General features: G+C 43.7%; 1 protein-coding gene, 1 non-coding gene and 1 pseudogene across 3 annotated transcripts in view; 1 reads left to right on the forward strand and 2 right to left on the reverse strand.

The window, feature by feature from the left end:
- Window positions 1-3,901: 3,901 nt before the first annotated feature.
- Window positions 3,902-3,975, reverse strand: TRNAI-AAU (transfer RNA isoleucine (anticodon AAU)). The gene has a single exon. It is a non-coding gene; the product is annotated as a tRNA-Ile (tRNA).
- Window positions 3,976-11,636: 7,661 nt separating this feature from the next.
- Window positions 11,637-13,473, forward strand: LOC130035235 (60S ribosomal protein L34-like; annotated as a pseudogene).
- Window positions 13,416-27,403, reverse strand: part of SPTLC1 (serine palmitoyltransferase long chain base subunit 1) — a 58,738-nt gene continuing 44,750 nt past the window's right edge. Inside the window, exons 10-15 of one of the 2 annotated variants that reach the window (XM_056126809.1) lie at window positions 24,479-24,574; window positions 23,852-23,948; window positions 22,650-22,704; window positions 17,829-17,946; window positions 15,586-15,659; window positions 13,422-14,890 (exon numbers count right to left, since the gene is read on the reverse strand). In XM_056126809.1, the coding sequence (XP_055982784.1) occupies window positions 14,797-14,890; window positions 15,586-15,659; window positions 17,829-17,946; window positions 22,650-22,704; window positions 23,852-23,948; window positions 24,479-24,574 (534 nt within the window). In that variant the 3' untranslated portion in view covers window positions 13,422-14,796. Of the gene's footprint in view, window positions 14,891-15,585; window positions 15,660-17,828; window positions 17,947-22,649; window positions 22,705-23,851; window positions 23,949-24,478; window positions 24,575-27,403 lie in introns of both variants that reach the window. The other variant, XM_056126810.1, reaches the window with a different exon arrangement.

Raw genomic sequence — 27,403 nt, forward strand, 5'->3', positions numbered from 1 at the left:
GGTTGACCTCTGGCACCATGGAGTTTCTTGAACACCCCCAGGAATGATCTGCAATGCTTCTGGGTGTGTCCCACACACCAAAATGGAACAAAGGAAAAACAGCACAAGGATGTTCAGTGTTTCCTTAACAGGACGGTCTGGACATCAGCCACTTCCCTCACCATCGTCATGGGTCCAGGCTTCTGCCTGCTTTCTGATCCTCCATCTTCAGATAAATCCTGGTGCTAGACAATATTCTGTGCCCTTGGGTATTTTGTGGGATAAAAGTTGGAGGCCCAAGGGCCTTACATGGATATGTGTGTCAGCAAATGAAGAATCTGCATTTCGTGTCTTCTGAGTGAAGAATCTCTTCCCAAATTGTTACAAGACGTTTTCCCTAGCAAAGCTCATCAAAACACCCCATTCATCTCTAAAACATATGCTTGGAATTTGGTTTCTGTGAAATTCTTTGAGAAATGGGGCTGTGACATTCCATCGGAAACAACATCCATCAGAGAACACAGACAGTTGGTTAATTTTTCTAATGTGAGCCTTTTCTTTTCTATTTTAACCAGACTGATCCTGGAAAAGTATTCTTAAATAGAAATACTTTAATGTTTGAAAACTCTACATGGTAGTGACCGAATCTAGTTTAAACCCCATGAATACCCTCTTAGATAACTGTTTGGTAGGGATCAGAGGAGATGGCTTGGCTGTGAGCACTGATGGCTCAGGCGCACTGGGGGACATGCGGGGGACAGAGTAAGGGGGAGCCAGGAGCTGTCCACCAAGACCCTGAGTCCCTTCTTCGTGGCGAATTCTTTGGGGGAAATATTCCTTTCATAATTCTAATGATAACTATTTATGATTTCTTATGTTTTTAAGGGAAGAAATTAGCAGTAAAACATTGCAAGTTAAATTTGTCTTTGGCATAAAAGACACTAATGACAGATGAAACCTAAAGGGTGGCATTCTAAAAGCTTATCAAAACAACAAAATCAAAACAATACACTTCATTTTTAAGTCTTGTATTTTATTTTTTGTTTGTTTTTGTGTTTTTTCTTTTTTGAGCAGGGAGATGCTCAGAGGATACTCTTGGCTCTGCACGCAGGAATTACTTCTGGTGATGCTTGGGGGACCATATGGAATGCTGGAAATCAAAACCCAGTCAGCCACGTGAAAGGCAAACGTTCTACCTATTGTACTCTTGCTCTGGCCCCCTTTAAGTATGTCTTTTATTTTTTATTTCATTATTTATTGACCACATGTGGCTGTGCTCTAGCTTCCTCGTGGTTCTGTGCTCAGAGATCAATCCTGGTATGCCTGGGGAACCATATGTGGTGCCAGGGATCAAACTCCAGCCGACTGCAAAGCAAGGACTCTACCCCTGTACAACCTCTGACTCCTGTTTCTGAGTGTTTAGAACCATGTTAGGACCAGAGAGAGAGAGAGAGTACAGCAGGGCGCTGAGCATAGAGCCAGGAGTAATCCCCAAGCACTTCAGAGTGAGCCCCTCCAAAACAGAAAAACAACTTAGAACCCATGTTAATTTCCTAAATCATCTCAGGACACAGGTCTGCTTACAGTAGCAGCTTGACAGAGGGGTGGACACTTGCACCCCAAAAACTAATTAAAAATAATCAAGTCCAGATGCTGTTGCCAAGGAAGAGACTTGCAGCACTCACTGCTGTGATCTGGGTCGAATTTCAAAAGTGTCAGATCACAGCTGCCCCACCAAATCTGATTCCTTAACGAGCTCCTCATGCGGTTCCTTTCTTGTCTACAAAAAATGAGGGATCCAGGAGGGAGTAAAATTTACATTTACCAAAACAAAACACCAAGTCGTGGTCCCTGGGGAAACACACCATGCCCAGCTGATCCTTCCTCTGTGAAATTATTGACGGTTTCATTCTGAGGTTTTCACTGTCAAAGCCAGATCTGAGAGGCAAAATAACCTTTACAGAGAAAAAGGGAGCAGAGCACGCTCTCGGGTAAGCACATTTAAAACTCCATGCTTGAACCTTCTTTTTTTTTTTTTTTAAAAAAAATACTGATGTTCTGTCATGTTAATCTGATGCAATTAAAGGTGAGCACTTCTAAATTTCATCATTTCTATTAAATACTAGTATTTAATAGAAGTAATACTATTAAATACTTTCCTAAAAAAGGATTCCAGAAAAGGGAGTGGTTTTGAGTTCTGATGTATGACCTTGTCTAGGTACTGATCAGTAAGTTTTCTTCTTTTGAAAAAAAAGAAGAATCCTCGTGGTGAGAGATTAGGTAAACACAGGTAGTGGGCAGTTTGGCAGACAGACGAACAGATTCATATTATAAGATATTAGTGTCATCAGCTTTTAGAAAATAACACTTTTACCTTTACATCTCCCATTCAACTTGGTCTTTTCTCCAAAAGATGTAGCCAAAAAGTCTTGAGAAATGCTTGCCAAGAACTCCAGCATTCTAGTTCACAAACACTTTCAGGATAGCGAAATGGGAGGGTTTTACCATCCTGATTCACCCAGCCAATAATCATGATGCTGTTTCCTCTCCGTCTGGGCACTCACGTTTCCTGCAGCTGTGGGACTCATGTGGCTCACCCTGTTTCCAATTTAAAATCTTTGGGCACTTTTAGGTCCAGTAGGAGAAAGCACCGAGACCTGGATTCCTCCTCCTCCTTCTAAGAACAACTAAACATTCAACCAAAATAATCCGAGCGACATGAACATGAAAAAGATGTTCAAAACACGAGAAGAATAATCCAGGCTTGCTAGAGGCCTCGGGACTGGAGAGAGTGACCTTGGGAGTTCTTTCATCTCCCATCGGCATCATCTGCTATCAGAGAGGCCTGAAGTCTGGAGCTTCCAATGCCCAGGACAATGACCAGGGGACAAAACGAGAGACATCTGGCTAGAGAACTAGAGAGGGAGAAACTCCAGAGACACTTTTACGGGGCCAGATTTGCCTTCAGAATCCTGTTGGGTTGAACCAAGCCTCGCTCCATGAGAACAATCAGAGGTTCATGCAGAGGAAGCGTCGGCACAAGCTTCTCTGTCTTCCACCTGCCGCGAAGACCCGGCGCCCTTGGCTGCCATCCCTCAACCTCTCAGGGCAGAAGGTAGACTCCCAGAAGCAGGTGACCCATAAATTAACTGCCACACTTCAGGCGACACCAGCAGAGACCATTTATTGTGTCACTGTGGTGACAAAAAAAATAATAAAATAAAGATGAGATGAAGGTTACACTAGTCCCTGAGGGTAGAACTGTGACTCAACAGGGACAGGAGGGGAAGAGGCACAGGGTCGTGTGCACAGAGCAGGCATGGAAGACACAGCACAAAGGAAGGCTTTTGGCAAGCCCACGGGGAGCCACCCGGGGAGAAACCGAACCTCCCGGGAATCTGATCTGGGATTTCCAGCCTCCATAAGAGCTGGGAAAATTGTTTCTGCGGAGGAAGCCACCCAGTGTAGAATTCTATTATGGCAACCAGAATAGAGTAATACCTGAAATGACAACAGCAATGATGGAAGCTTCAGAGGGGAAAGGAACACAACATAAACAAGTAAATAGAATTGGTTATTCTTCCCCTCTAAAGTTTTTTTTTTTTTAAAAGGTAAAAGGTAAAGGCCCTCCCGTTGATCGTCGATTTGCTCGAGCGGGCCCAGTAACGTCTCCGTTGGAGACTTTGTTGTTACTGTGTCTGGCATATCGACTACTCTCGGTAGCTTGCCGGGCTCTCCGAGAGGGGCGGAGGAATCGAACTCGGGTCGGCCATGTTGGCTGGGTGCAAGGCAGACGCCCTACCCGCTGTGCTATCGCTCCAGCCGCTGTGCTATCGCTCCAGCGATAGCCGCTGTGCTATCGCTGTGCTATCGCTGTGCTATCGCTTTATTTTTTTTTTTAAATAATAAAATTGTAACCCGCTGACCCGTACGGGGATCGAACCCGCGACCTTGGTGTTATTAGCACCACGCTCTAACCAACTGAGCTAACCAGCCAGAACTGTAGCGGTAGCACAGCAGGTAGGGTGTCCGCCTTACAAGCGGCCAACATGGCCGACCCGAGTTCGATTCCTCCGCCCCTCTCGGAGAGCCCGGCAAGCTACCGAGAGTATGCCAGACACAGTAACAACAAAGTCTCCAATGGAGACGTTACTGGGCCCGCTAGAGCAAATAAAATTGTAATACCGTTTTTTTGTTGTTGTTTTTGCCTTTTGGGTCACACCCGGCGATACACTGGGGTTACTCCTGGCTCTGAACTCAGGAATTAACCCTGGCTGTGCTCAGAGGACCATATGGGATGCTGGGAATTGAACCCGGGTCTGCTGCATTCAAGGTAAATGCCCTACCTTCTGTGCTATCGCTCCAGCCCCTGTAATACCTTTTAATACCATTTTAATACTTAATACCATTAAATATTGTAATAATTTAATATCATTGTAATTTAATAAGGTACTCACGGTATGTAGTGGAAGCATTTAAGACAATCGTATTTACGAAATGGGGAGGTGATGCTGGAGTGATAGTGCCTCAAGTAAGGTGCTTACCTTGTACACGGCAGACCCGCGGTAGATCCCTGTCATCTCATGGTTGCCCAAGCCCCGTCAGGAGTAATTCCTCAGTGCAGAGCCAGAAGGAAGCCCTGAGTATTGTCGGGTATGGCCCCAAAACAACAGAAATGGGGATAGTAGAGGGTTCTGCCCTTCACTAAAAGCAGTGAGAAATGCTGACATAGTCTGAGGTGTTAACACAGGGCTAACTGGTAATACATAAAGGAACCACAAATAAAACAATTATGGAAAAATGTAACACATGATTGAATTATGGAATGTCTATAAGCAGAGGGAAAGAAATCAGAGAAATAAGTAACAAATTTGGAAAATAGACAAAAAAATACTAAAACGGTGAACTTAAGAAATCAATGTAGCACTGCAGCTTGTCAGGCTTTGCGGTGAGAGAGAGATACTCTCGGTAGCTTGCCGGGCTCTCCAAGAGGGATGGAGGAACTGAACCCAGCTCAGCCGAGCTGGCTGCGCGCAAGGCAAATGCCCTAACACTATGCTATCACTCCAGCCCAAGAAATCCATGATCAATTTAAATAGAAGTGATATAAATATGCCAATTAAAGCATATTTATATGTAGCACTGTCACTGTCACTGTCCTCCCATTGTTCATCAATTTGCTCGAGCGGGCCCAGTAACGTCTCCATTGTGAGACTTGTTACTGTGTTTGGCATATTGAATACATCATGGGGAGCTTGCCAGGCTCTGCCGTGTGGGCAGAAATACTCTTGGTAGCTTGCCAGGCTCTCCAAGAGGGATGGAGAAATTGAACCCGGGTCAGCTGCGTGCAAGGCAAATGCCCTACCTGCTGTGCTATTGCTCCAGCCCATGCCAATTAAAAGACAAATTAACTTTTCCTCAATAAATTTGGGGAGGGGCTGGAGCAATATCACAGCGGGTAGGGTGTTTGGCTTGCACGCGGCCGACCAGGGTTCAATTCCCAGCATCCCATATGGTCCCCTGAGCACCACCAGGAGTAATTCCTTAGTGCAGAGCCAGGAGTAACTTCTGTGCATCGCCAGGTGTGACCCCCCCAAAACAAACAAACAAACAAACAATAAATTTGGGGAGAGTAAAGATTAGAAAAGATAGAAATGGGGGCCAGAGGGATAGCAGAGTGGATAGTAATTTGCTTTACTTGTGGTCAACCAAGGTTCAATCCCTGGCATCTTATTGGGTCCCCAGAGTATCACCAGGAATAATTTGAGTGCAGAGCTAGGAATAACGTCTGAGTATCACAGGTGTGCTACCAAGACAAACAAAAAAGAGAAAGAATGGATAACATATTTAATTATACGCAACAAAATACCTTAAATAATATGGACAGGAAATAAAAGGATGGGCAATATATCATGTAAATCTGAATCAGAATAAAAATACAAGAGTCATATTTTCTCAACTTTTATTTTATGAAAGCACCATGAGTTACAAAGTTATTCATAGTTGGGTTTTGACACACAATGTTCCATCACTGATCCTGCACCAGCATCAATTTCCCCAGTGTTCCCAGATTCCCTTCCCTACCACCATGCCCTCACTCCCAGCCCCAGCCACCCTGACAGGCATCTTGTAAGATGGTTACTGAAGCTTGGGTCTCGTGATTTCAGTGTCGATTCTGTGTTTGGACACTTAGCTCTATCTTTCCTTAACACCCCCCATAGACCTGAATCTCCTGGACGCCTGCCCCATTACTTCTCATTTATCTCTCCCCCCTTCCCCTTCATTCTATTTCCTTTTCCTCCCTATACTCAGACCCAAGGGTGATCGAGGCATGCCCCCTTTACATCATCAAAATGCAGGAGTTATTAATAGCTACTGAGAGTATCTCGCCTGGATGGCAGAGCCTGGCAAGCTACCCATGATGTATTCAATATGCCAAACACAGTAACAACGAAGTCTCCAATGGAGACGTTACTGGGCCCGCTCGAGCAAATCAATGAACAATGGGAGGACAGTTACAGTGACAGTGACAGAATGAACACGGAATAATGATAAATTATCAACCCATGAAAAATACAGCAATGATTTTTTTCCCTTTGGGCCACATCCACTGTATTCGGGCTTGTGCCAACATATGGTGGCAGGGACTGAACCCGGGCCAGGCTGGTGAGCTATCTTTCCAGCCCCAGATATGGCAGTCTGAATTGTATTTGTAGCAGACAGTAATTTCAAATTTATGCAGCAAAAAGTGGATAAAATAATGCGATGAAAAGAGAAATATACAATTTACTATTATGGCTGGGATTTCAAAACCCACGTGTTAGCATTTGGTAGAATTACTAGACATAACATCAACAAAGCTACAGAAGAATAAATACCACCATCAGGCTATAGGACTTACTGACATTGATGAACACTCCACCAAGGCAGTGGAATCTGGGTTCTCTTCAAATCTCTCACGGAACATTTACCATTAAGATCGTATCTGAGGCCACACAAAAATACTGTAAAATACTGTAACCATCAGTGTCTTTTCCTTCCTTTCTTTCTCCCTTCCTCTTTTCTCCTTCACTTCCCTCTCTTCCTCTTCTCTCCCTCATGTAATGCCAGGGATTGAACTTGCAAAGTGTGTGATTGGCTTATTGAATTCTCTCCTTTGTATAACCTACAGTATGGTTTTTGATCATAATAGCACCAAAGTAGAAAGTAGCAACTGTTACACTTAAAAATTAAACAACACATTCCTAAATGCTCCATGGTTAAAAGAAAAAAAATATCAAATTAAAAATAAAGGGTTGGAGAAATAGCAGAGTGAATAATATACTTGTCTTACATGTGGTTGGGCTGGAGCGATAGCATAGTGGGTAGGGCGTTTGCCTTGCAAGTGGCCAACATGGCCGACCCGAGTTCGATTCCTCCTCTCCTCTCGGGGAGCCCGGCAAGCTACAGAGAGTATCTCGCCTGCATGGCAGAGCCTGGTAAGCTACCAGTGACGTATTCAATATGCCAAACACTGTAAAAATTGGCATAATGAAGACGTTACTGGTGCCCACTCGAGCAAATTGATGAACGGGAGGACAGTGACAGTGACATGTGGCTTACCTAGGTTTGATCCCCAACAACTCATATGGCTCCCTGAGCACTGCCAGGAGTATTACCTGACCATAGAGCCAGGAATCAGCCTTGAACCAGCTGGGTGTGCACCCCAACACAAACAAACTCAAATATAGAAAAAAAAGCATGAATGAAAATACAACCTATCAAAGTTTACAGAGTTCTGCTACAGGAAAGCTGAGAGGGAAAATTATAGCTAAGATTGATCACATTACAAAATAAAATACAAGGGGCTGGAACGATAGTACAGTGGATAGGGAGTTTACCCTGCCTTGCAGTTGACCCAGGTTCAATCCCAAGCATCCCATATGGTCTCCAGAGCAACATCAGGAGTTATCCCTGAGTGCAGAGGCAGGAGTAACCCCTGAGCATCACTGGGTGTGACCCCAAAAGAAAACAAACAAACAAAAAGCCCCCAAATAAAATATAAACCAACCTAAGGTCTGTACTCCAGCGGCTGGCAAAAGAAAGCACAAAAGGAAGAAAATGGACTGAAGAGAGTATAATGAGTAGGACACTTGCGACCTGAATTTGATCTGTAGAATCCTATGTCATCTCCAGAGCACTGCCAGGATTAATTCCTGAATGCAAAGTCAGGAACAAGCTCTGAGCAACCCCGGATGTTGTCCAAAGAAGAAAACAATAAAGTAGAAGAAAAAAGAACCAGAATGAACAAAATAAAAATTTTCAATGAGAAATTTAATGAAAGAAAACTGACTAGACAAAAAAAAATAATCAACAACACTCAACAAAATAAAGCACAAATCAATGCTAAAAATAAAATGATATCAGAGAGGATGCTACATCCATTTAATGATAACAAGCATAAAAATAGCTCTACACTCATAATTAGACAATTTGGAAAAAATGAGAAAATCACAGACTACTAAAAATGCAAAAATAAAACGGGTAACATGCATAGTCCCATAATCATTGCAGAAACAGATTTGCAATCTTAAAGTTCCTAAAAGAGAAATTTCCAAGCCCCAGTTGTTTCAAAGAAAAAAATTTCCAAGTATTTAAAGAAGAATTAACTTCAACTTCAGAGAATCTCTTCCTCTTCTCTCTTTAAGAGAAGTGGGGTTAGGGGCTAGAGAGATAATCCAGTGGTAAACCTTACATATTGCTGACCTGGATTAGAACCCCAACACCACATAACATCTCCTAAGCCCTGTCAGGAATGATCCCTGAGTGCAGAGCCAAAACAATGTCCTGAGCACTGCTGGGTGTTACCCCAAAACCAAAATAGAGAAGAAACTTCATGAAACCTTGTCAAAACCAGACAGCACAAAAAAGAAAAATTATAGATCAATAGTTCCCATAACTAGATGCACCCAAAACAGGAAGAAAAAAATTGTGATATCCTTCATGGATTAAACATTTCTTAGTAATTTCTTTTAAAAAATCAAATTCTATTCGTTAAACTATGGCACCATGCCTCCCCAGGAGGGAAAAGGTGTTGCTCCCTTCCGCCTTTCCCCCCCCAGCAGCAAGGTGGCCGCTGCCTCAGTTTATAGGAAAGCCAGGAATGAGCCGGTGGTAATGGGGCAACTGTAGTCTCATGGGAAGGGGAACGGTACCAGTTCGTCCTTCACGCCCTACCAAGGTCATGAGTTGTCCCCCACGAGCGGCTCTACTGCACAGCCATAACACCAGACGCACAGAAACCAATATTGTAATTATCTGGCTCTTTGCAGAAATCCAAAATCATTATATGATTCTCATAACCAGCTATAGAAAACAAATTATTTCACAAAGCCTTTTCAGCAATTCTGATTGTTGGGGGGAAATTCTAAACAATAATGGCGCATTCTTTATCAAAATGATGAGTGTAATCAATGTAGAGTTGAGTGGAAATCATCCGCCTCACAGGCATTGGGAGGGGGGGTGTATTGGGGTTCTTGGTGGTGAAAAATGAGTACTGGTGAAGGGAAAGGTGTTTGATCATTGTATGACTGAGACTTAAACCTGAAAGCTTAGTAACTTTTCTCACAGTGATTCAATAAATAAATATAAGAAGAAGGAAAAAAAAAGTTGGGGCTGGAGTGATAGCACAGTGGGTAGGGCGTTTGCCTTGCACATGGCTGACCCGGATTCAATTCCCAGCATCCCATATGGTCCCCTGAGCACCACCAGGAGTAATTCCTGAGTGCAGAGCCAGGAGTAACAACCCCTGTGCATTGCTGGGTGTCACCCAAAAAGCAAAAAATAAAAAAATAAAAAGGTTAAAGGTTAAAAAGTATAGGTGACATTATAATACATTTTATTTAACCTAACATATCCTTAATAACATCTCAATGCATATAAAAAAATCAAATTCTTTGACCCAGATCCTAACTTTAGCAACCCAGAAATCAAAAATTTCATCAATGGCACTAAATTATATGATTAAGGATGCTCATTGCAGTATGGTGTGCCATAAGAAAATAAGAAAGCTAAATATGAAAATAAAGAGTATCTTGTTGAAAAGAAAAAGAGAAACTTAAATATTTATCAAAAAAAATTTTAACAAGGCATCTGAAAAATATCTCATTTGGGGGCACATGCCTTGCAGATCCAAGGACCTGAGCTTGATTCTTGGACCACCTGGCCCCCTAAAGTGTAGCCCTAGAGACAGGTGAGCTTTGCGAGTTCTGCTTGTGCGTCTTCGGCATCATACCAGGTAGCCAAAGGAAGGTCACATATTAAAAATCATATAGATATGGATACAAATCCCTTCATATTAATAATTTCATTAAATGTCAATGGATTTAACTATCCCCTAAGACAAGAGTCGCAGAATGAATCAGAAAACAAAACCTAACCTACTGCTGCCTACAGGAAACAGATTTAAACTCCCATGATAAATACAGGCTCAGAGTAAAGAGCTGGAAGACAATCATACAGGCTAGTGGCAGACCCCTCCCTTCGTTTGTCCCCCCCCCCCCAAAAAAAAAGCAAATAGCAAATAGCTATTTCAGAGCAAATAGCACTCAAACTAATGAAGAGAACCAAAGACAGGAAAAAGCATCCTGGTTAAGGGATCAATATGCATCAAATGCAGGGGCAGCAAAGACTCAGCTAAGAGACTTGAGGAAATACATCAATGGCTACACAACAGTGCTGAGAGACATTAATACTCCTCTGAACACTGGACAGATCAAACAGGCAAAACTGCAAGAAGCAAGTGCCCTGAATGTGGAACTGGAAGAATTGGGTCTAATAGATATATACAGGACAATCCACACACCAAAACTGAATACCCAATTTTCTCCACTGCACGTGGGACATTCTCTAAGAAAGATCACATGCTGGGAAACAATTTGAACATCCACAAAAACACAGAAATAGAAATTATACCAAATATTTTCTCAGACCATAAAACCACAAAAGTAGAAATCAATCACTGAAAAATGTGAGGAAAAGACTAAATAGGATGAAAGGAAGAGAGGATGGCAGACTCATTTGCTGTTGGTGGAATGCTGTTTCGTCCAACGTCTATGGAAAGCAATATGGAGACTGTCATCCTCCCCACCCTCACAACCAAACAAATACAGAAATTTTATATGAACCAGCAATCCACTCCTCAACCAAAAAACATTTTTAATTTGAAAGGACATACGCACACCTATGTTCATCACAGTGCTTAGTAGAAGAGCTAATACATGGAAACAACCCAAATGCCCAACTACAAATAAATGGACCAAGAGGTTGTAGAATATAAAGACAATGGAAATATGCAGCTTTGAGAAAAATAAAAATGATGCAATTTTCTGTGACACGGATGGATCTAGAGAATACCATGTTGAGTAAAGTCAGTCAGAAGGAAAGGGGTAGAAAAATGGTGCTTGGGACTGAAGCTGGTCAGCTGCATGCAAGGCAAGAGCCTTACCCACTGTACTATTTCTCCAGCTCCAATTTATATATTTAATGTCTAATGGATTAGAATCTACTTTGTGATGGGAGTTCCTGTTTTTGCTTTCATTTCCATTTTTTGTGACATAAAGATGTCTTGAAGCATTTCCTTTTTCGTCTTCCAGGACGGCATCTTAGAGGCCTTCGGAATGGTTCAGGGTCTGTCACATGGCCACTGGCTCTCCTACAATACAGCCTCCAACAAAACCAGGTTGTCCTTTGGCCCTGGAAATAGAATTGTTTACCTTTACACCAAAAGGGTTGGGAAGGCACCGAAGTCTGTATGTGGTGTGTGCCAAGGTTGGCTTCGAGGGGTATGCACTGTGAGAACTTAAGTTCTTAAGAGGCATCTAAAACAAAAACACACATGCCAGCAGGGCCTATAGTGGTTCCATGTGTGCTATGTATGTCCAAGACAGGATAAATTGTGCTTTCCTTATCAAGGAGCAGAAAATTGTCACGAAAGTGAAGGTACACACAAGATTATATAAATATATATGTATACACACACATATATATATATATATGCATGTCTTATGTAGCAGTTTTATTTTGAACCTACTGAAAAAATTTTTGAGGCTTTAGTTATTCATATGATTGGCCTTAATTTGTTATTTCATTGTATTTTGTGTTAAAGCATCAAATTATTGTTCATTTTTCCTTTCTGGAAAAGAATCTAGGGAACTGGAGACTAGTATCAGGGTACTTGCCATGCATGTGGCAGTCCCACTTCAACCCTTGACGTATCAGTACCTCAATCGCTCCCAGAAGTGACCCCGGAGCACAGAGCTGGGAGGGGCCCTCAAGTATGGTCTCATTGGGAGCCAAAATAGGAAGAACTGTATTTTTGCTAGATATCATTATAGCCATAATTTGAGTATTCTTAGTTTTTAATATTAGTACTTCCTGTTCATTCTGACATCCCTATATACACATCCCTTAAGCATCGGTATTCTGCTTTTTCTCTACCTCCATTTTCAGTAGGGTCACTTCTTTGAGTAACATTTACAGTTTCCAGTTGCTCCATCTTTATTCGAGCCTTCTATGAAATGAAATAGACCCTTGGCTCATTTCTATCCTTTAGATAACATTCCCCACTATCAGGTGCAGCTGGTCCACAGCACAGTGCCTGGGAATGTCTCACGCATACAGTTCTGAGTTCCAATTCTCAACAGCTTTTTTCTAGAAGTTTGTTATCTGAAAGAGAGATAAATACACCTGGTCTAATTAGAGTTTTGAAGTACTACTATACCATCTGCTGTCTTCGTTTGCCCCAAAGCCCTTCTCCTCGAACCTACCTGTGAAGAAAAGGCAGCAGTGCTGAGGCTTCTTTCTGCCCCGTGATAATTTGCACCATCTCTGTAAGAGAACTCTGTAACAAGCTTCAGTTTTCATTTTCATACAAATCCGCTCTAGCATTTTTATTGGTCACAGAAGAGTGTGGTCACTCTATGACTTGACTACAAAGACAGCAAGGAACTAGAAGACAGAGGTTTGTTTCAGGACAGAAACACTTTCCCCAGTTGTTTTGGGGGCCACACCATGTGGTACCAGAGGCTCCTCTTGGCCTGTGCTTGGGGGTAGGGGTGGGAGCTCTCTGAGATGCCTGGGGGACCACATAATGCTGGAGATCAATCCCGCTGCCTGTTGAGCCACTTCTCTGGTCCGCCTGAGAACTTTTGATTCTTATGAAAAGTATATATAGCTTGAGTTTGCCATTTGGAAGTACAGAAGTTGTTGGAAAGCTGCCATCCTTTTCAAGTTATAAAAATAACTGGTATTTGGTAATCAATAGTGTTCAAGGCTTCAATCACTAAAAACCTAGGAAATTTCAGACACTATATTGAAGGTACTAACAGTTTCTAAAAACAAAAACCAAAAAGCCAAACACTGACAAGATTTTACCAGGCTTACAAAAAAAGATCAAAATCAAGAGTTTATGCAAACAGACTGGTTATCAGGAATGTAGGTTTATTTCATTAAAAAAACAAAGATTCACCCCCGCCCCCAGAGCATACTGTCCCGTCCTGAAAGCGTGATCACAAGGCACTGTGTAGGAAACACCTCAGGCAAAATAGAAACCAGACATTAAAAAATTTTACAAAAGATGTTGAAGACCATTTGTTAATATAATAGATTATAAAATAACATAATTTATTTTTAAAACAATTTTATTTACCTTTAATAAGGAAAAATGGTGTGACATATCTGCACAATCTTATGGCACAAGTCACAATCATGTGTGCCCAACTGGGTCTGCTAATGAAAAACCAGATAGCTAAAGCGCAGCTGAAAAATGTTCTGTTTCAGTCTTTCACATCTTTTTAGGTATTTGGGATTTATAAGCTGGAAAGGAAAAAAAAACTCATTTTCTTTATTTAGAAAAAGCCCTATATGTGCATATACATATAGATATGCACACACACATATATACATATATATATATAAATATATATATATTTATGCCCCTTGGCAAACCCACTATCCAAAATAGGTATACATTCAAGATGTTCTAAAATATCACAGACATAGTTATATTTTAAGATCATCCCACAATATCCCTCTTCCTGAAACAGATTAGAAGTCAATACATAATAAAATGTCATGGTCATTTATATTAAAATAAAATAGCATCTGATTTAAATTATTGCTCACTTAGGAAGCAGTCTCCAGTTAGGGATGCTAAGACCTCAGCTGTTAGAAATGGTACAACAGCAATATTTAGAGCACACAAAAATCCTATATCTCATAGAATTCAAATATATTATAATGAAAATTTATAATAATCACACAAAAAGTATTCTGTATTAGATACCGAGCTTCACGTAATAAAGACTGAAAATATGTGACTAAAGTGATTGAATTAGACCTTCAAGATATTTGGAATTTATACATTTTCCGATGTCTGTTCAAGTGTTCCTCTTAGCTTTGATGCTGCAAAGACATTTTCCTATTAAACCCTAAGGGCTGCTTGTAGCATCTTCACCATTAGGAGATAAACGGAAGCTCCATTGTTAAACAACATCATCATCCAATACGAAACACTAGTACAATGAAACGTTTAAATAGTACTAAATAGCACAATTTACATTTTGGTTTTGTGCACACATCAGTTTTCCTCTTCAAGAAATCAGGTCCTGGGCCTTCAGGTCCGTTTTCAATTCTTGGAAACGACCATCTTCTAGGTCCCGCAGAGTCCAAGTTCCTGCCTCTGTGGCTGCCCAGACTCCCAGAGCCTTCACATGCTGCTCCATAGCGACACCGAGCAGAGTCTGAGTTGTCCAGGGCGGCCACCAGCCCGAGACACCACTAAAGCAGCACTGCCTGGGCCACCTCCTTGATGGTGGCCGCCGCAGTCTCCAGCTCCTCCTCGGTCTGCTCCACTGTGACCACAACTCTAATGCTGAGAAGCGACAAAGGACATAGGAGGTCACCAGCCCGTCACCACTCCTCCCAGTCCAGCCCTCAGGAGCATGGCTGCCTGGCCACCTGTCCTTTCTACTCTGCGCCTCCTGGCCTGGCCCACATACGTGTAATCTGGTCAGTGACTTGGCAGCACCCGTCCAGGGAGCTCGGGGCACACTGTCACTTCAAGGATCTACTGTACTAGGCCACATGTCAGGCCTCCAAGGTCCGGTCTCGGCAGTACCAGGAGAACAACTCTCAAGCCCCTAGGCACGGCTGAGTGTGGCCGAAAACCAGAAGCTGCTCCCTCTGCCAGCACAGAAACCAGGCGTGATGGCACTTAAGCATCGCTCCAAGACATGCATGTGCTGAGTTCTGTTCTGTAGTAGGTGGGCGGGGCAGCAGGTAGAGGAGAGGGGGTGGGTGAGGCAGCCAACCTGGCACCCCGGCCGTGCTGTGCTGGCTCACTGCTCACCCAGGGGCCTTCTCAGGGCCCTCCTGCATGTGCCCGGGGCTCCAGGGAGAGCGACACTGCAGACGAGTGGGCAGACAGTTCTACCTGTGGGCTCAAGGCCGACTACGCTCTGTTCTATATTCTGCGATGGCCTTTGGAGAGGCAGTTAAACGAGCACATTTCCTACAGAGGCCCCGGCAGGCGAGCTCACAGTGACGCCCTGTCTGAATGCCACCAACCTGGGTGGTGGGAGGCACTTCTCTTCTTTCTCCAAGTAGCGGGCCTGCGTCAGGGCGAGGTTTCTGTTCATGCACTGTGTGAAGAAATGGAACACGTGGGCAATCGTGCTTGAGAAGCGGAGAGAAGCCCCAGGGGAGGGAGGCTCAGGGACATGCAAACCCACTGCTCCTCTTCCTCACAGGCGAAGAAGCAACGGCAATGCCACAGGCTGCTCTTCCATAGAACCGGGAGTGGAGTCCCAAGCTCACAGGCACTGCGCTCAGGGATGGTAAACCTGACGTGGACTTTACACGAACCACTGGAAGCTGCTATCCCCACACAAAGCAGTTAGGGTGATGGGAACACTGGGCAAAGCTGTGTGTGCTAACCAGGAGCTGGACTTCGGAGCCATGCCCCTAAGAACCAACTCAGGGAGAATTCACATGTTCCCCATACTGACAATGCCTTAGACCCCCACATGTGACACTTGGGCACAGAGGGTCTGGGGTTGCCCATATCTCACAGTGCAACCATGCACGAACCACCAGTCAGTACAAAAACAGAGAAAAAAAAAAGTCCAAAGTCACTACCCAAATAAAGAGAGTCTAATAAATCAAAGTAATAGGTTTCAAGAGTTTCTTTGGAACTAGTGATTTAAAAAAAAAATCACTCAACTCTGTAGTTCCAAATATTTTTGAAAGCAAAATACTTTTTAGGAAACATGAAGGGGGGAGAGAAGATAAAGGGAAGTGATAGAGGGAGAGCGGAAGAGAGAGAGTCCTTTAAAGTAAATGCAACGGTGCCAGAGTGATAGCACAGTGGGGAGAGGTTTTGCCTTGCACATGGCCAACCTGGGCTTGGTCCCTCCGTACCCCTATGTTCACCTGAGTCCTGGCAGGAGTGAGCCAAGTGCACAACCAGGAGTAAGCCCTGAACACTGCTGGTTGTGGTTCAAAATTCCCCCCAAATTAAAAGATGAACTGAAAAATCAAGTTAAAGGAATCACGAACTCCAAGTTGGGATGTGGTGACTCTACAGTAGAGTGACCGCATATAGTAAGGAGGAAAAACTGCACAACTGGAGTGAAGGCATGAGACAGCTCCCAGATGGAGCGCCCCAGCTCCAGTTTGTCCCCACAAAAGGGTCCAGGGACGTGAGCTGTTCATACCTGGCAGTGCCCATGCTTGGGACCTCTAGGGCTACCAAGTGATACCTGGGGGGTGCTATGCAGTGCCAGGGCTTGAAACGGCTCAGGCTGAATGCAAGGAAAAAACACCTTAAGCCCTATACTAACTCTCTGGCCCCTGACTTTTAAAGGTTGGCAAAACCTCAGCTTCAACAAGAATTATGGACCCATGACTCTTCCATCTACCTCAAATACTGACATAGAAGAGGGGCGCGGGACAAAGGACTCCGAGGATGGAAATGAAAGTGAATAGTTAAGACACGCCTTCTTCCTATGAACACAATTTCCAGGTTGGACCTGGCTCCCTGCCCCTCCAGCGTCTCTGGGAGTCAGCCAACAGCCTAAGCTCCCACACCCAGCGGCATGGAGTTGGTGTGTGGGGCAGTGTGTGCGGAGGGCCCGGGGATCTGTGCATAGGGCCCCCGGAGTCACTTCCTCTCCCCACTCATGCTGTCTCGGCCACTGGGCACAGAGCAGCAGGGGCGCCCTTACCTGCTGTCCTCCAGGGAGAAGGGATGGGGGCCTGAGAGGGAACTCTCGTGAGGGGCTCTGGGAAACATGCAGCAGAGCCAAGGGTCTGCAGGCTGTGCCTGCACAGGAGGATGCCAGGCCAGCATTGTGGCACCAGCAATGTGCAGCAAACAGCGTGGCTGTGACTCCAGCTACCAATATTCCCCTCAATGTGTCAATGTGACCTCGCAATCACTGAGCTAACAATGACCCATGGCTGTACCGTGTCAGAGACGAGCCGACTACAGTGACGCTTTCTGTCTACAGGGACGCTTTCTGTCCACTGGTTTTTCTCCCGCCCTGCACTTCCTTTCTGTGGTTCCTGTTTGAGGAACGTACTGAGGTTAACCACTGGGATACAGGATTCTCAACAGGTTGAGCCTCCTGCTGAAATCCCTGCTGCTGGGACTTCAGACAGACACTTTTCCCAGACCACCCAGCTTTCTCACAGCTGGTCGAGATGGATCACTGGGCAGGGCCAGGTGTGTGGGTGCCCCATAACTCCCCTGACACTGATTCTTGGGACACAGGGAGTGTTTTACAAAGCCACGCAAACTGGCTACTCACCTGACTGACAATCTCCTGCAGGAGCTGGACATCCTTCTCCCGAGACCCCGTGCTCTCCTGCAGCTGCAGGTGAAAAGCAGGCGAGAATGGCTCTCCCACCACCTTCAATCCGGAAACTCTGGGGGAAGGAAGCACAGCACAGATGGGTTCATGCTCAAGACCTCCCGCCAGCCCACGGATGCTCACAGGGCTGTGCCTCCCCACCCACATCATAGGATAGGTTCGACTTCAATTTGAACAAAGGAAGGCAATGCACACTTCAGTCAATGCTCTGCACCTGGAGAACCGCAGAAAAACTCTTTATATGTATGTGCATGTGTGTGTGCATGCCCTACTGTCCTGAGAAACACCACAGGGGTCACATTTCACAGGACATGTGGTCACCTCCAGTGTCATACCCAGAGGGCTGCGGGCCTTGTTCTCTCACCTCCTCAAAGGCCTTCTGCTTCCTCCTGCCTGTCTACTGCTAGTGACCCACATGCCCAGGGTTAGCTGCCGGGAGGGAGTTTCTCTGGCACTGTGATATTAAGATTGTGCTCAGGTTTCAGACAGACAATGCCAGGTGCCACAGTGGCGCCCAGGTGCCAATGCCTACCTACACTGTCCCCCACCTTCTGTCTGCTCCATCCCCCACATCAATCTTCTGTTACTTCCTTTGTATCCTTCACAATCTCCTTATCACAATGTGTTTTTCTGCTTTTGTCTTTTCTTTAAAACTTTATTCTTTAAATTTTCTTTCCTTATTACCTACCTTTACAGGAACTTCTGACGTCATAAAAAAAATTTTGTTTAGGGGCCTGAGACTGCCTGTGGCCAACTGCCTAGGTTTGATCCCCAGCACCACATCTGGTTTCCTGAGTCCCACCATGAGTGATCTTAAATCCCACACAGCTGGGTGCAGCATAAAAACAAAATAGCATTTTTTTTTTGAGATAAGCAATGCATGTTTCAATTGAAGTTTCCTTCTTATATGTATGCTTAATTAAAAAAAATTATTTGAATTACCATGTTTTAGTATGTTTTTTTCTTTTATAGTATAAACAGCACAGAAACCTGCTATGAAGGAATATAGGCTATTTTAAGGAAAATAATAGATTGTTTTTACTGTATTTTCAAATGGTCATTACAGATGCCAAGAGAACTATTAGTCATATAGTAGTTTATTTAAACCCCCATTTTAGGGGCTGGAGAGAAAGCACAGAAGGCAGGGTACTTGTCTTGCGCATGGCTGATGCAGGTTTGATCCCTGATACCCCACACGGTCCCCTAAACCCCACCAGGAGTGATTCCAGAGGTCAGAGCCAGGAGTGCACCCTGAGTACAGTCAAGAGTGTGTGCTCCCCCTCCAAAATTGGGTCATTTTACCCTATCAACAGCATCATCATCATCATCATCCTTAATTTCTAAAAGTGGTTCATAACTGAGTGCCTTGAGGATATTCCAAGGTGGCCATAGAAGGTAAAGGTAAAGGTCCTCCCCTTGTTCACTGATTTGCTCGAGCAGGTCCAGTAACGTCTCCATTGGATACTTTGTTGTTACTGTGTTTGGCATATCGAATATGTCACGGGGAGCTTGCCAGGCTCTGCCGTGCGGGCGAGATACTCTCAGTAGCTTGCCGGGCTCTCCGAGAGGGGTGGAGGAATCGAACTCGGGTCGGCCATGTTGGCTGCGTGCAAGGCAAATGCCCTGCCGCTATGCTATCGCTCCAGCCCTGGCCATAGAAGAGAACTGCAAAAATGGGTGCAAAGGCATAAGGCTAGGATGTCAACTAGTGGGTAGTGGTGGAGGTAGGAGGTGGCACAGGAAAACAAAGCCAGAAGGGGCCACTGAATGAGAAGGGCTGGGAAACTACTACCAGCATCAACGATAGGTGCCTATTTGAAATTAGCCTACACATTTCACACTGCTTTTGTTGACTTTGTTTCACCTACAAAGATTTCCTTCCCCTTAGAATGACAGGAGCATTAAAGAGTATTTGGTAGTGTGTCTGATCTTTCAACAAATTCCAACTGAACTGGCACTGTGTGCTATACATATTGGGTGCCAAAAGCAAGTCTTTCACCTCTGAATCCCTCCCGACATTAATAATGCTTGTCTCTTTTTAAATGTAATACAGCATGCAAAGTTCTCTTTTAAAAATAGGCTGCAAGGACCCAGAGTGATAGTACAGTGGGGAGGGAGCTTGCCTTGCATGCAGCCAAACCTGGGTTCAATCTTCAGCACCCAACATGGTCCCCTAAGCCCACCAGGACTAAGCCCTGAGCACTGCCCAGTGTGGCTCCAAGACCAAAGCAAAGTAAAGCAAATCAAATCAGATAAAACAGGCTGTAGATTTGAATCATGAAATCTTCCTATTTTGGATTTTGGAATGTGGGGAAACTGCTAGTTAGTTCTTTCCCTAATGCAGAAATCAAGGCGCAAGCCTTCCAAACCCATGCCCAGGGCCCTCAGCAGCTAAAAGCAGGCTCTGCATGCCCAAGGCTGGGTCTGAAACCTGACACCACCCTGCCCCCAACAAACAAAACCCAGCAAAACAAAATGAAAACATCCATTACCTAGGTGAATTTTGAAAGTGTTCAAGTTAGAGATTTTTCAGGCCATGCGGTCTGCCTCAGGAGAGCTTCTCGAGATGCAGAAAGGCATCTGCAGCCCAACCATGGCGTGTGCTCGTCAGACAGGCCCTCCCACAGGCTGGCTGGGGGAAGGGCGAAAACCAGACTGTGCCCCACCTCCTACCCCCTACTGTGGATGGTGAGTGTCAGATGCAAGTTTAAAATGAAACCAAGTGAACAACACAATCTGAGCTCAAATTTAGAAACTGAGAAGCTGTAAAGTTTTTAGAGACACTTTTTATTTATTTCAGAAAGGAAAAAATGTGAAAAGTCTATGACTGCTTTATGACAGTGCTTGCTATTTGCACAAAATATCCAAACGGGCAAATAGCAAGCACTGGCAAGGGCCCAGGGATGAAGCATCAATAACTGAGACATGGTCGCTGTCACGTGATTCCAGTATGGGAGAGACTGGGCAAAAATCACTTAGTGCTGGGGATTCTTCAAGTTTCCAGCAAGACGCCAAACTAGCAAAGGCTGCTGACTCCCTCTCCCAAAAATCAACCAAAAGACAGGAGCATCACACAAAAAATTTAGAACTACACAATAAAAATATTATTGTCAAAATGCTAGTTTTTAAGTCATTAACTATAAAGTAAGAAATGAAACAGTTCAAACACAAAAAAAAAATGAAGAGAAAGAATACGATTCAATGAAAAAAATGTAAGTAGGAAAGGACAAAAACCAATGGAAGAAAAAAATGGATTAAAAAAATAAGCTAAATTGGGGGTGGAGAATGGGCACTGGTGAAGGTACGGGTGTTTCATTGTATGACCGAGACTTAGACCCGAAAGCTTTGTAACTGCTCTCACGGTGATTCAATAAATGAAATTATAAAAAATGAAAAAAAGTAAGGTGGAGTTCAGGCCCAATTCAATCAGCTAATCAGTGGCTGAATAAATAGCAGTACTCCTACATTATAAAAAATAATAAGCTAAAGGAAAGAATGTGCCAGTTAGAAAGTGAAAAAAAAAACCCGCACAACAAAACTCTAACAGTGGGAAAGAAAGAAACAGACTGTAAGTAAGAAATGATCACAGACTATGTCCAACTGGAAGTTCCAGCCAAGATGATCTTTACTGGAGAGGTCCTGACAATAGGAAGAACCACATCTGGTTGGACACAGAAGCTCCACAAAGCAGGAAAACTGGGCGTTCCCAGGTAATAGCACCAGGCAGGGGGATAAACTATAAGGGTCAGGATGAAGGAGCAGAGAAAAGGGAGGACTGGATACCCCCAGTCAGAATGAAGAACATCTGAAGCTGGTGCCAACAGATTCACAGTGGCAGCTATGTGCCGGAAATGCCACTATATTAATATTCAGAAACCAAGTACTGAAACTAGTACAATAAAATCTCACATAAATCATGCAAGAACTTCTGTACTGCCATGGAGACACACCTACAACTTTATTTTTGCCTCTAGGTGATCCGGAACAGCTGTGATCTTATTCATTTATTTCAGTATCATTTTTTTCTTTTTTATTTGGTTATAAATTCTTTTGTTTCCAGAACAGGCATTAGAGAGAACGTTCATGACCAAAAGGTAACTGACCTTAGGAAAGGCGAAGAAACAAGCAAATCCCACAAAACAAAAACAAACCCAGTCCCCCAGCAGTCTGTGTACAATCCTTTCCCTTAAGGCCACGATCTGCCTGCAGAGGGCAGCAACGCGACCGTCCCCTCCATTCTGGAGGGATCTTTCAGAAGCCCCACAGTGCTATGAGAACAGGACAATCTCAATGCTTCTGAATTGATTTTAAACCAAGGAATCGTTTCTAAGAAGTAATGTGAAAGGCCTGAACTCAAATAATCTAATTACATAAAATAGGATCCGAACTATTTTATAAACTTTCTCACTTACACATCTGTTGATTTAAAATAAGCAATTCTTCCGCATTTATCCACAGTGGCATCATGCTGGGCTATTTGTTTTTCAATCTTTGTATCTTCTGTACTGACAGAATATTTTATGCAAGAGCTTAGTTCATTTTCAGAAGAAATAATAATTCTTCAAAGTAACAGAATGGGTGCATTGGTCCAAATCAGTCTGAGTGATTGTTTTTTGTCTTACTCAAATCACTCAAATCAACCCATGTCTTTTATTAAATCTCATTGAAATGAGAGAGAGTGGACACGGTTTTTCAGCAGCAATCAAATGTATTAGGTTAGATAGGCAGCGTGTTGGCTGAAAAGTACATGAAACTTACCCCTGCAAAGCTTTGTGAATTTGTTTGCATTTGTCCTTCAACAATGCAAAAATACCTGAATAATTAAAAAAAAAAAAGCTGATGTTATTCAGGAGATCTGAGAACACAATTTCAAAGCATTCTGAAGATTCAGCTCAAGTTCATACATAAAAAAAGACCGCAAATCCTTCCACGTACTAAGGACAATAATGAGTGAGATGATGTAGCACACAGAGGGACACACTTTCAGCAAAACCTGGCAAGAGATTTTCCAAAAAAAAAAAAAAAGTCTTTTCTGTTTTTCAAAAGTTTATAAAGAACTGAGGTTAAAGGGAACAAATATATTACTTATTCCTGGGCCCTGAGCAATTTGGTGAAAAACAACAAAAAACTGACCATATGGTAGGGCAGTACTCATGTTCTTTCCTTTTATGTAAGAAAAAAGTCAAAACTAAACTATCTGAGCAGGACGAGGCATGCCTAGCCATCTGTCCAGAAAGCCTAAGAGTCTGCACAAATCTCCTTCCCCAGGCTTAAAACAAATGCTGAAAATTCAGATGCAGGGGCTAGAGAGACAGTCCATGAACAACATTTATTTGCCCTGCATGTTCCTGAACACTGCCAGGTGTGGCTGGCACTCACACCCTGCTCGACCAACAAAAAGGGAGCAGGAAGAAAATTTTAAAATATCAGGGAAGACACCCCCCCACACACGGTCTTCCATTTCTGCTTCCAGTTTGGTGAAGAGATGCCATGCCATCCAAAAGTCACATTCTAAGTTTAGTTAGCTATGTTTATTAAGTAAGACCTTTACTGGCAAAGCAGGTTTGGCCTCAGAGCCAACTGATGGGTCAAAGGCACAGGGTTAACAGTGAATTATACAGAACCAGCATCACTCTGTGCTAGCTGCTTTGAAAATAATCAAGGAACAAATGATGACCAGCTACTCTCCGTGGAGGAAGCAGCTGGGCCAGGGCTGACCCCTCCTGCCTCTTATCTCTGCCACAAGGGCACCAGTCTCTCCAGCCTTAAAAGATTTACCTCCTTGAGGCAGCGAGTTCGTGCCACTCTCCCTCGAAATGGCAGACAACAGAATTCAGAGCCAGTTCTATCTTGTAAATAAATTCTGTTGATAAATAAATCCCAATTCCCCTCCCCGCCCAAGGTCAGCTGCGTGGTTCCCACAGGCCGTGCGCCCGCTTGCCTTCCCGGGCAACCCTTACCGGGGTTCTCTTCCATGATGTTGAGGGCCTCCATGGCAGCGGCAGCGAGCAGTGGGGGCAGTGAAGCGGAAAAGCAGTATCCCTGGCCGGAGAGCCGCTGTGAGGAAGCAGGGGCATAAAGGGATTTCCTTTAGGGGCCAGGGGCTACAGATTTAAAGACAACAGATCTCTCCACTGCCAACCAAATGGTGAGGTGGTAGAACCCAGTGTCTGAAAGTTCTACAGGCATTAAGAACAATGCCCCCCAAGCCCCCCAGGGGAGGCAATTTTTAAATATAAATATTATGAGTGACTAACTGAAAAAAACCTGTGTGATCAGTCAAAAATCAATTTTGTACTTTTTCTTTTTTTTTTCTTTTTGGGTCACACCCAGCAATGCACAGGGGTTATTCCTGGCTCTGCACTCAGGAATTACTCCTGGTAGTGCTCAGGGGACCATATGGGATGCTGGGAATTGAACCTGGGTCAGTCGAGTGTAAGGCAAACTCCTTTCCCGCTGTGCTATTGCTCCAGCCCCCAATTCTGTACATTTTAAGGTGATCAATAGAGCTACTAGTTTGTTTCTAATTCTGCTTAAGAAAAAAAAAAATAAAAAAAATTAAAAAAAAAAAAGACGAAAAAACTCACCTGATGATCGATTACAAAAGACCTTCCACAGCAGAAACCCCCAATGGAAGCAAGTGAATTCTCCATGTTGGCACTGATAAGATCAATATCATCAATCTGTCAGAACAAAGGGAGAGGGGAAGTGACTTTTCTGCGCACAGAGGAAGAAGGTCAATGTTTAGTTGTTTTGGGAGACAAAACTTCACCATCAGTCAAGTCAACATCTGGATTCAAACAAACTGTGTGAACACAGAGGACAAATCACACAAAATCTAAAGCTAGAAGGACTGATGTTTCAAAGCCTGACTTTGGGAGAGGCCCACATTATAATCTCTCCCATTTCATCAAAAAGACATTTATTCACAGGGGAAGAAATAAATTAAGAGAAGATAAAAGCAGAGCAATTTGATCCTGCAATGATTCAGAAGTTCAAAATAAGATCACTTCCTTGCTAAAGCAGTAGTTGAACACTGTTTCCCCAGAGAAGGCACTTGAGATAAATAAAAAGCCATTTCTCAAAGTTTTCAGCACTTTGTCCCTACAATCTATCTTCAAGAAAATAAAGTCAGGGCTGGCAAGATAGCACAGTGGATAGGGCACCTGTCTTTATGGCTGACCCAGATTTGATCCCTGGCATCCCATATGGTTCCCTGAATCCCACCAAGAGTGATTCCTGAGGGCAGAGTAAGAAGTGAGCTCTGAGCATTGCCAAATATGACTCCCAAACCAAAATTGAAGAAAGGGGATTCAATGTAGCCAAACATCACAGCAACAGAGCCTTTAGCGAAACGAAACAAAATGGGGGAGCAGGGAGCAGAAGGACCTGCACCCACTGTCTTTTTCTCGTCTTTTGATTTTTTGGAGACTCCATCCAGTGGTGCTCAGGGTGACTCCTGGTGCTCAGGGGAAAATATGCAAAGCTGGAGATGGAACCGGGTTGCCTTCATGCAAGGGAAGCACCGTAATTCCTGTTCCCTCTCACCAGCCAACTGTCTTCTCAATACACAGAGCTCCTCTGTTTCAGTTCCAGCATCAAGTCCCACACAGGGAACACAGGAATCACCCACAAATTAGTCATGAGGGTCAGAATAAAGACTGGCCAACATATAGTGGCGCTTCTATGCCACAGATGCACCAAGGAAACCTCTGCCCTCTTCTTCATTTAAAACCCTTTCCCATAAAAACATTCAAACTGTCCTTGGGTAGCTGTGGGGCTGGATACCAGGACCAGATTCCAGGATCCTCAACTCCTTCATATAAAAATTGGTGCAGTTATCTATTCTACATACATCCTGCCATATACTTTAAGTTATTTCTAGATTAAAACAAACACTGTCCTCCCGTTGTTCATCGATTTGCTCGAGCGGGCCCCGTGACGTCTCCATTTTTGAGACTTGTTGTTACGTGTTTGGCATACTGAATACATCACGGGTAGCTTGCGGGCGAGATACTCTCGGTAGCTGGCCGGGCTCTCCGAGAGGGGCGGAGGAATCGAACCCGGCTCGACCGGGCTGGCTGCGCAAGGCAAACGCCCTACCGCCTGTGCTCCAGCCCTATTCTACTTCTTCCAGCCCTATTTCTCAGGGCCGGAGCAATAGCATAGTAGGTAGGGCGTTTGCCTTGCACGCTGCTGACCCAGGTTCATTCCTCTATCCATCTCAGAGAGCCTGGCAAGCTACTGAGAGTATCTCGCCCGCAGGGCAAAGTCTGGCAAGCTACCTGTGACGTATTTCTTGATTACACATAAAAATAAAAAGAAACACCCTACAACCACAAAAAATTGTAAGTCTACAACTGTACCATATGGTGTCTCACTAATAATAAAAAAAAACCTAGTACAATGTAAATGCTACGTAAATAACTTGTAAGATGGTTTTTTAGAGAATGATGGCAGGAAATAAAAGTCTAAATATGTCTGGTACAGAGACAACCACTACAGGACAAATCATATAGTATAAATTCTCATTCCTTGTATCCTTCCACTTAGAAATACTTAAATCAAGTGTAGAGTACTGAGTGTGCAAAAGTGGAGAGGAAAAGCTAAAGAAGTCCCTTCAACCAGGTTCGATATGATTTGATTCTTGGACAATGTTATTTCATCCATAGCTCCTTAGTGTCCCATCATACTCTGGAACAAATATCAGATTTCATACAGTTTGATCTACAAATATTTCAGTACTCATTTCTAAAAGAGAATCACAAGACAAACACATAATAAAATACAGTTGCAAAACTATGATCACATCTAAAATTTTTTTAAATGTGGGGCTGGGAGGGGTCATACCCAGTGAGCTTGGGGGACCATATGTGGTGCCTGGGATTGAACCTGGGTCAGCCCATGCAAGGCAACTGTCCTGCTCATTGTAATGACACTGTGCTGTATTTTGGCTCTGGCATGCAAAATAAAAAAATTCTTAGTATCAATGGGGCTGAAATGATAACACGGTGGGTACGTCCATTTGCCTTGTACACAGGCAACTTGGATTCAATGCCAAGAACCCTATATGTTCCTTTGAGCCCGCCAGGAATGATCTCTGAATGCAGAGCCAGGAATGAGCCCTGAGCACCAGTGGATATGGCTCCAAAATCAATGAATCAAACCAAGAACCCGAAACAAAAATATTCACAATATCAAAACATTTAGCATTTAAATGTTTGAGTCTTACAAACCTGTTTTCTACAATATTTGCCTGAATCAGGATTGTAAGGTCTTGCACTATGCACCTGTACTCAGATCCTTATACATACTATGTCTACGACAATTACTGAAGGCAAGCAAACCACTCAGTGAAGTCAGCATTTTCCTTCTTTTAAATCATTTTAATGCTTCAAAAATTATTCAAATTTCCGTGGCAGCCTCCACGCCTGACCCTTCCACCATACTCTCAGCTGGCCACCTCCACATCTCGGAACTGTGCGAACAGCGGACAGATGGGGGTGGGGGGA

The sequence above is a fragment of the Sorex fumeus genome, unplaced genomic scaffold (assembly GCF_029834395.1).
Source record: "Sorex fumeus unplaced genomic scaffold, SorFum_2.1 ptg000063l, whole genome shotgun sequence".
NCBI classification, from domain to species: Eukaryota; Metazoa; Chordata; class Mammalia; order Eulipotyphla; family Soricidae; genus Sorex; species Sorex fumeus.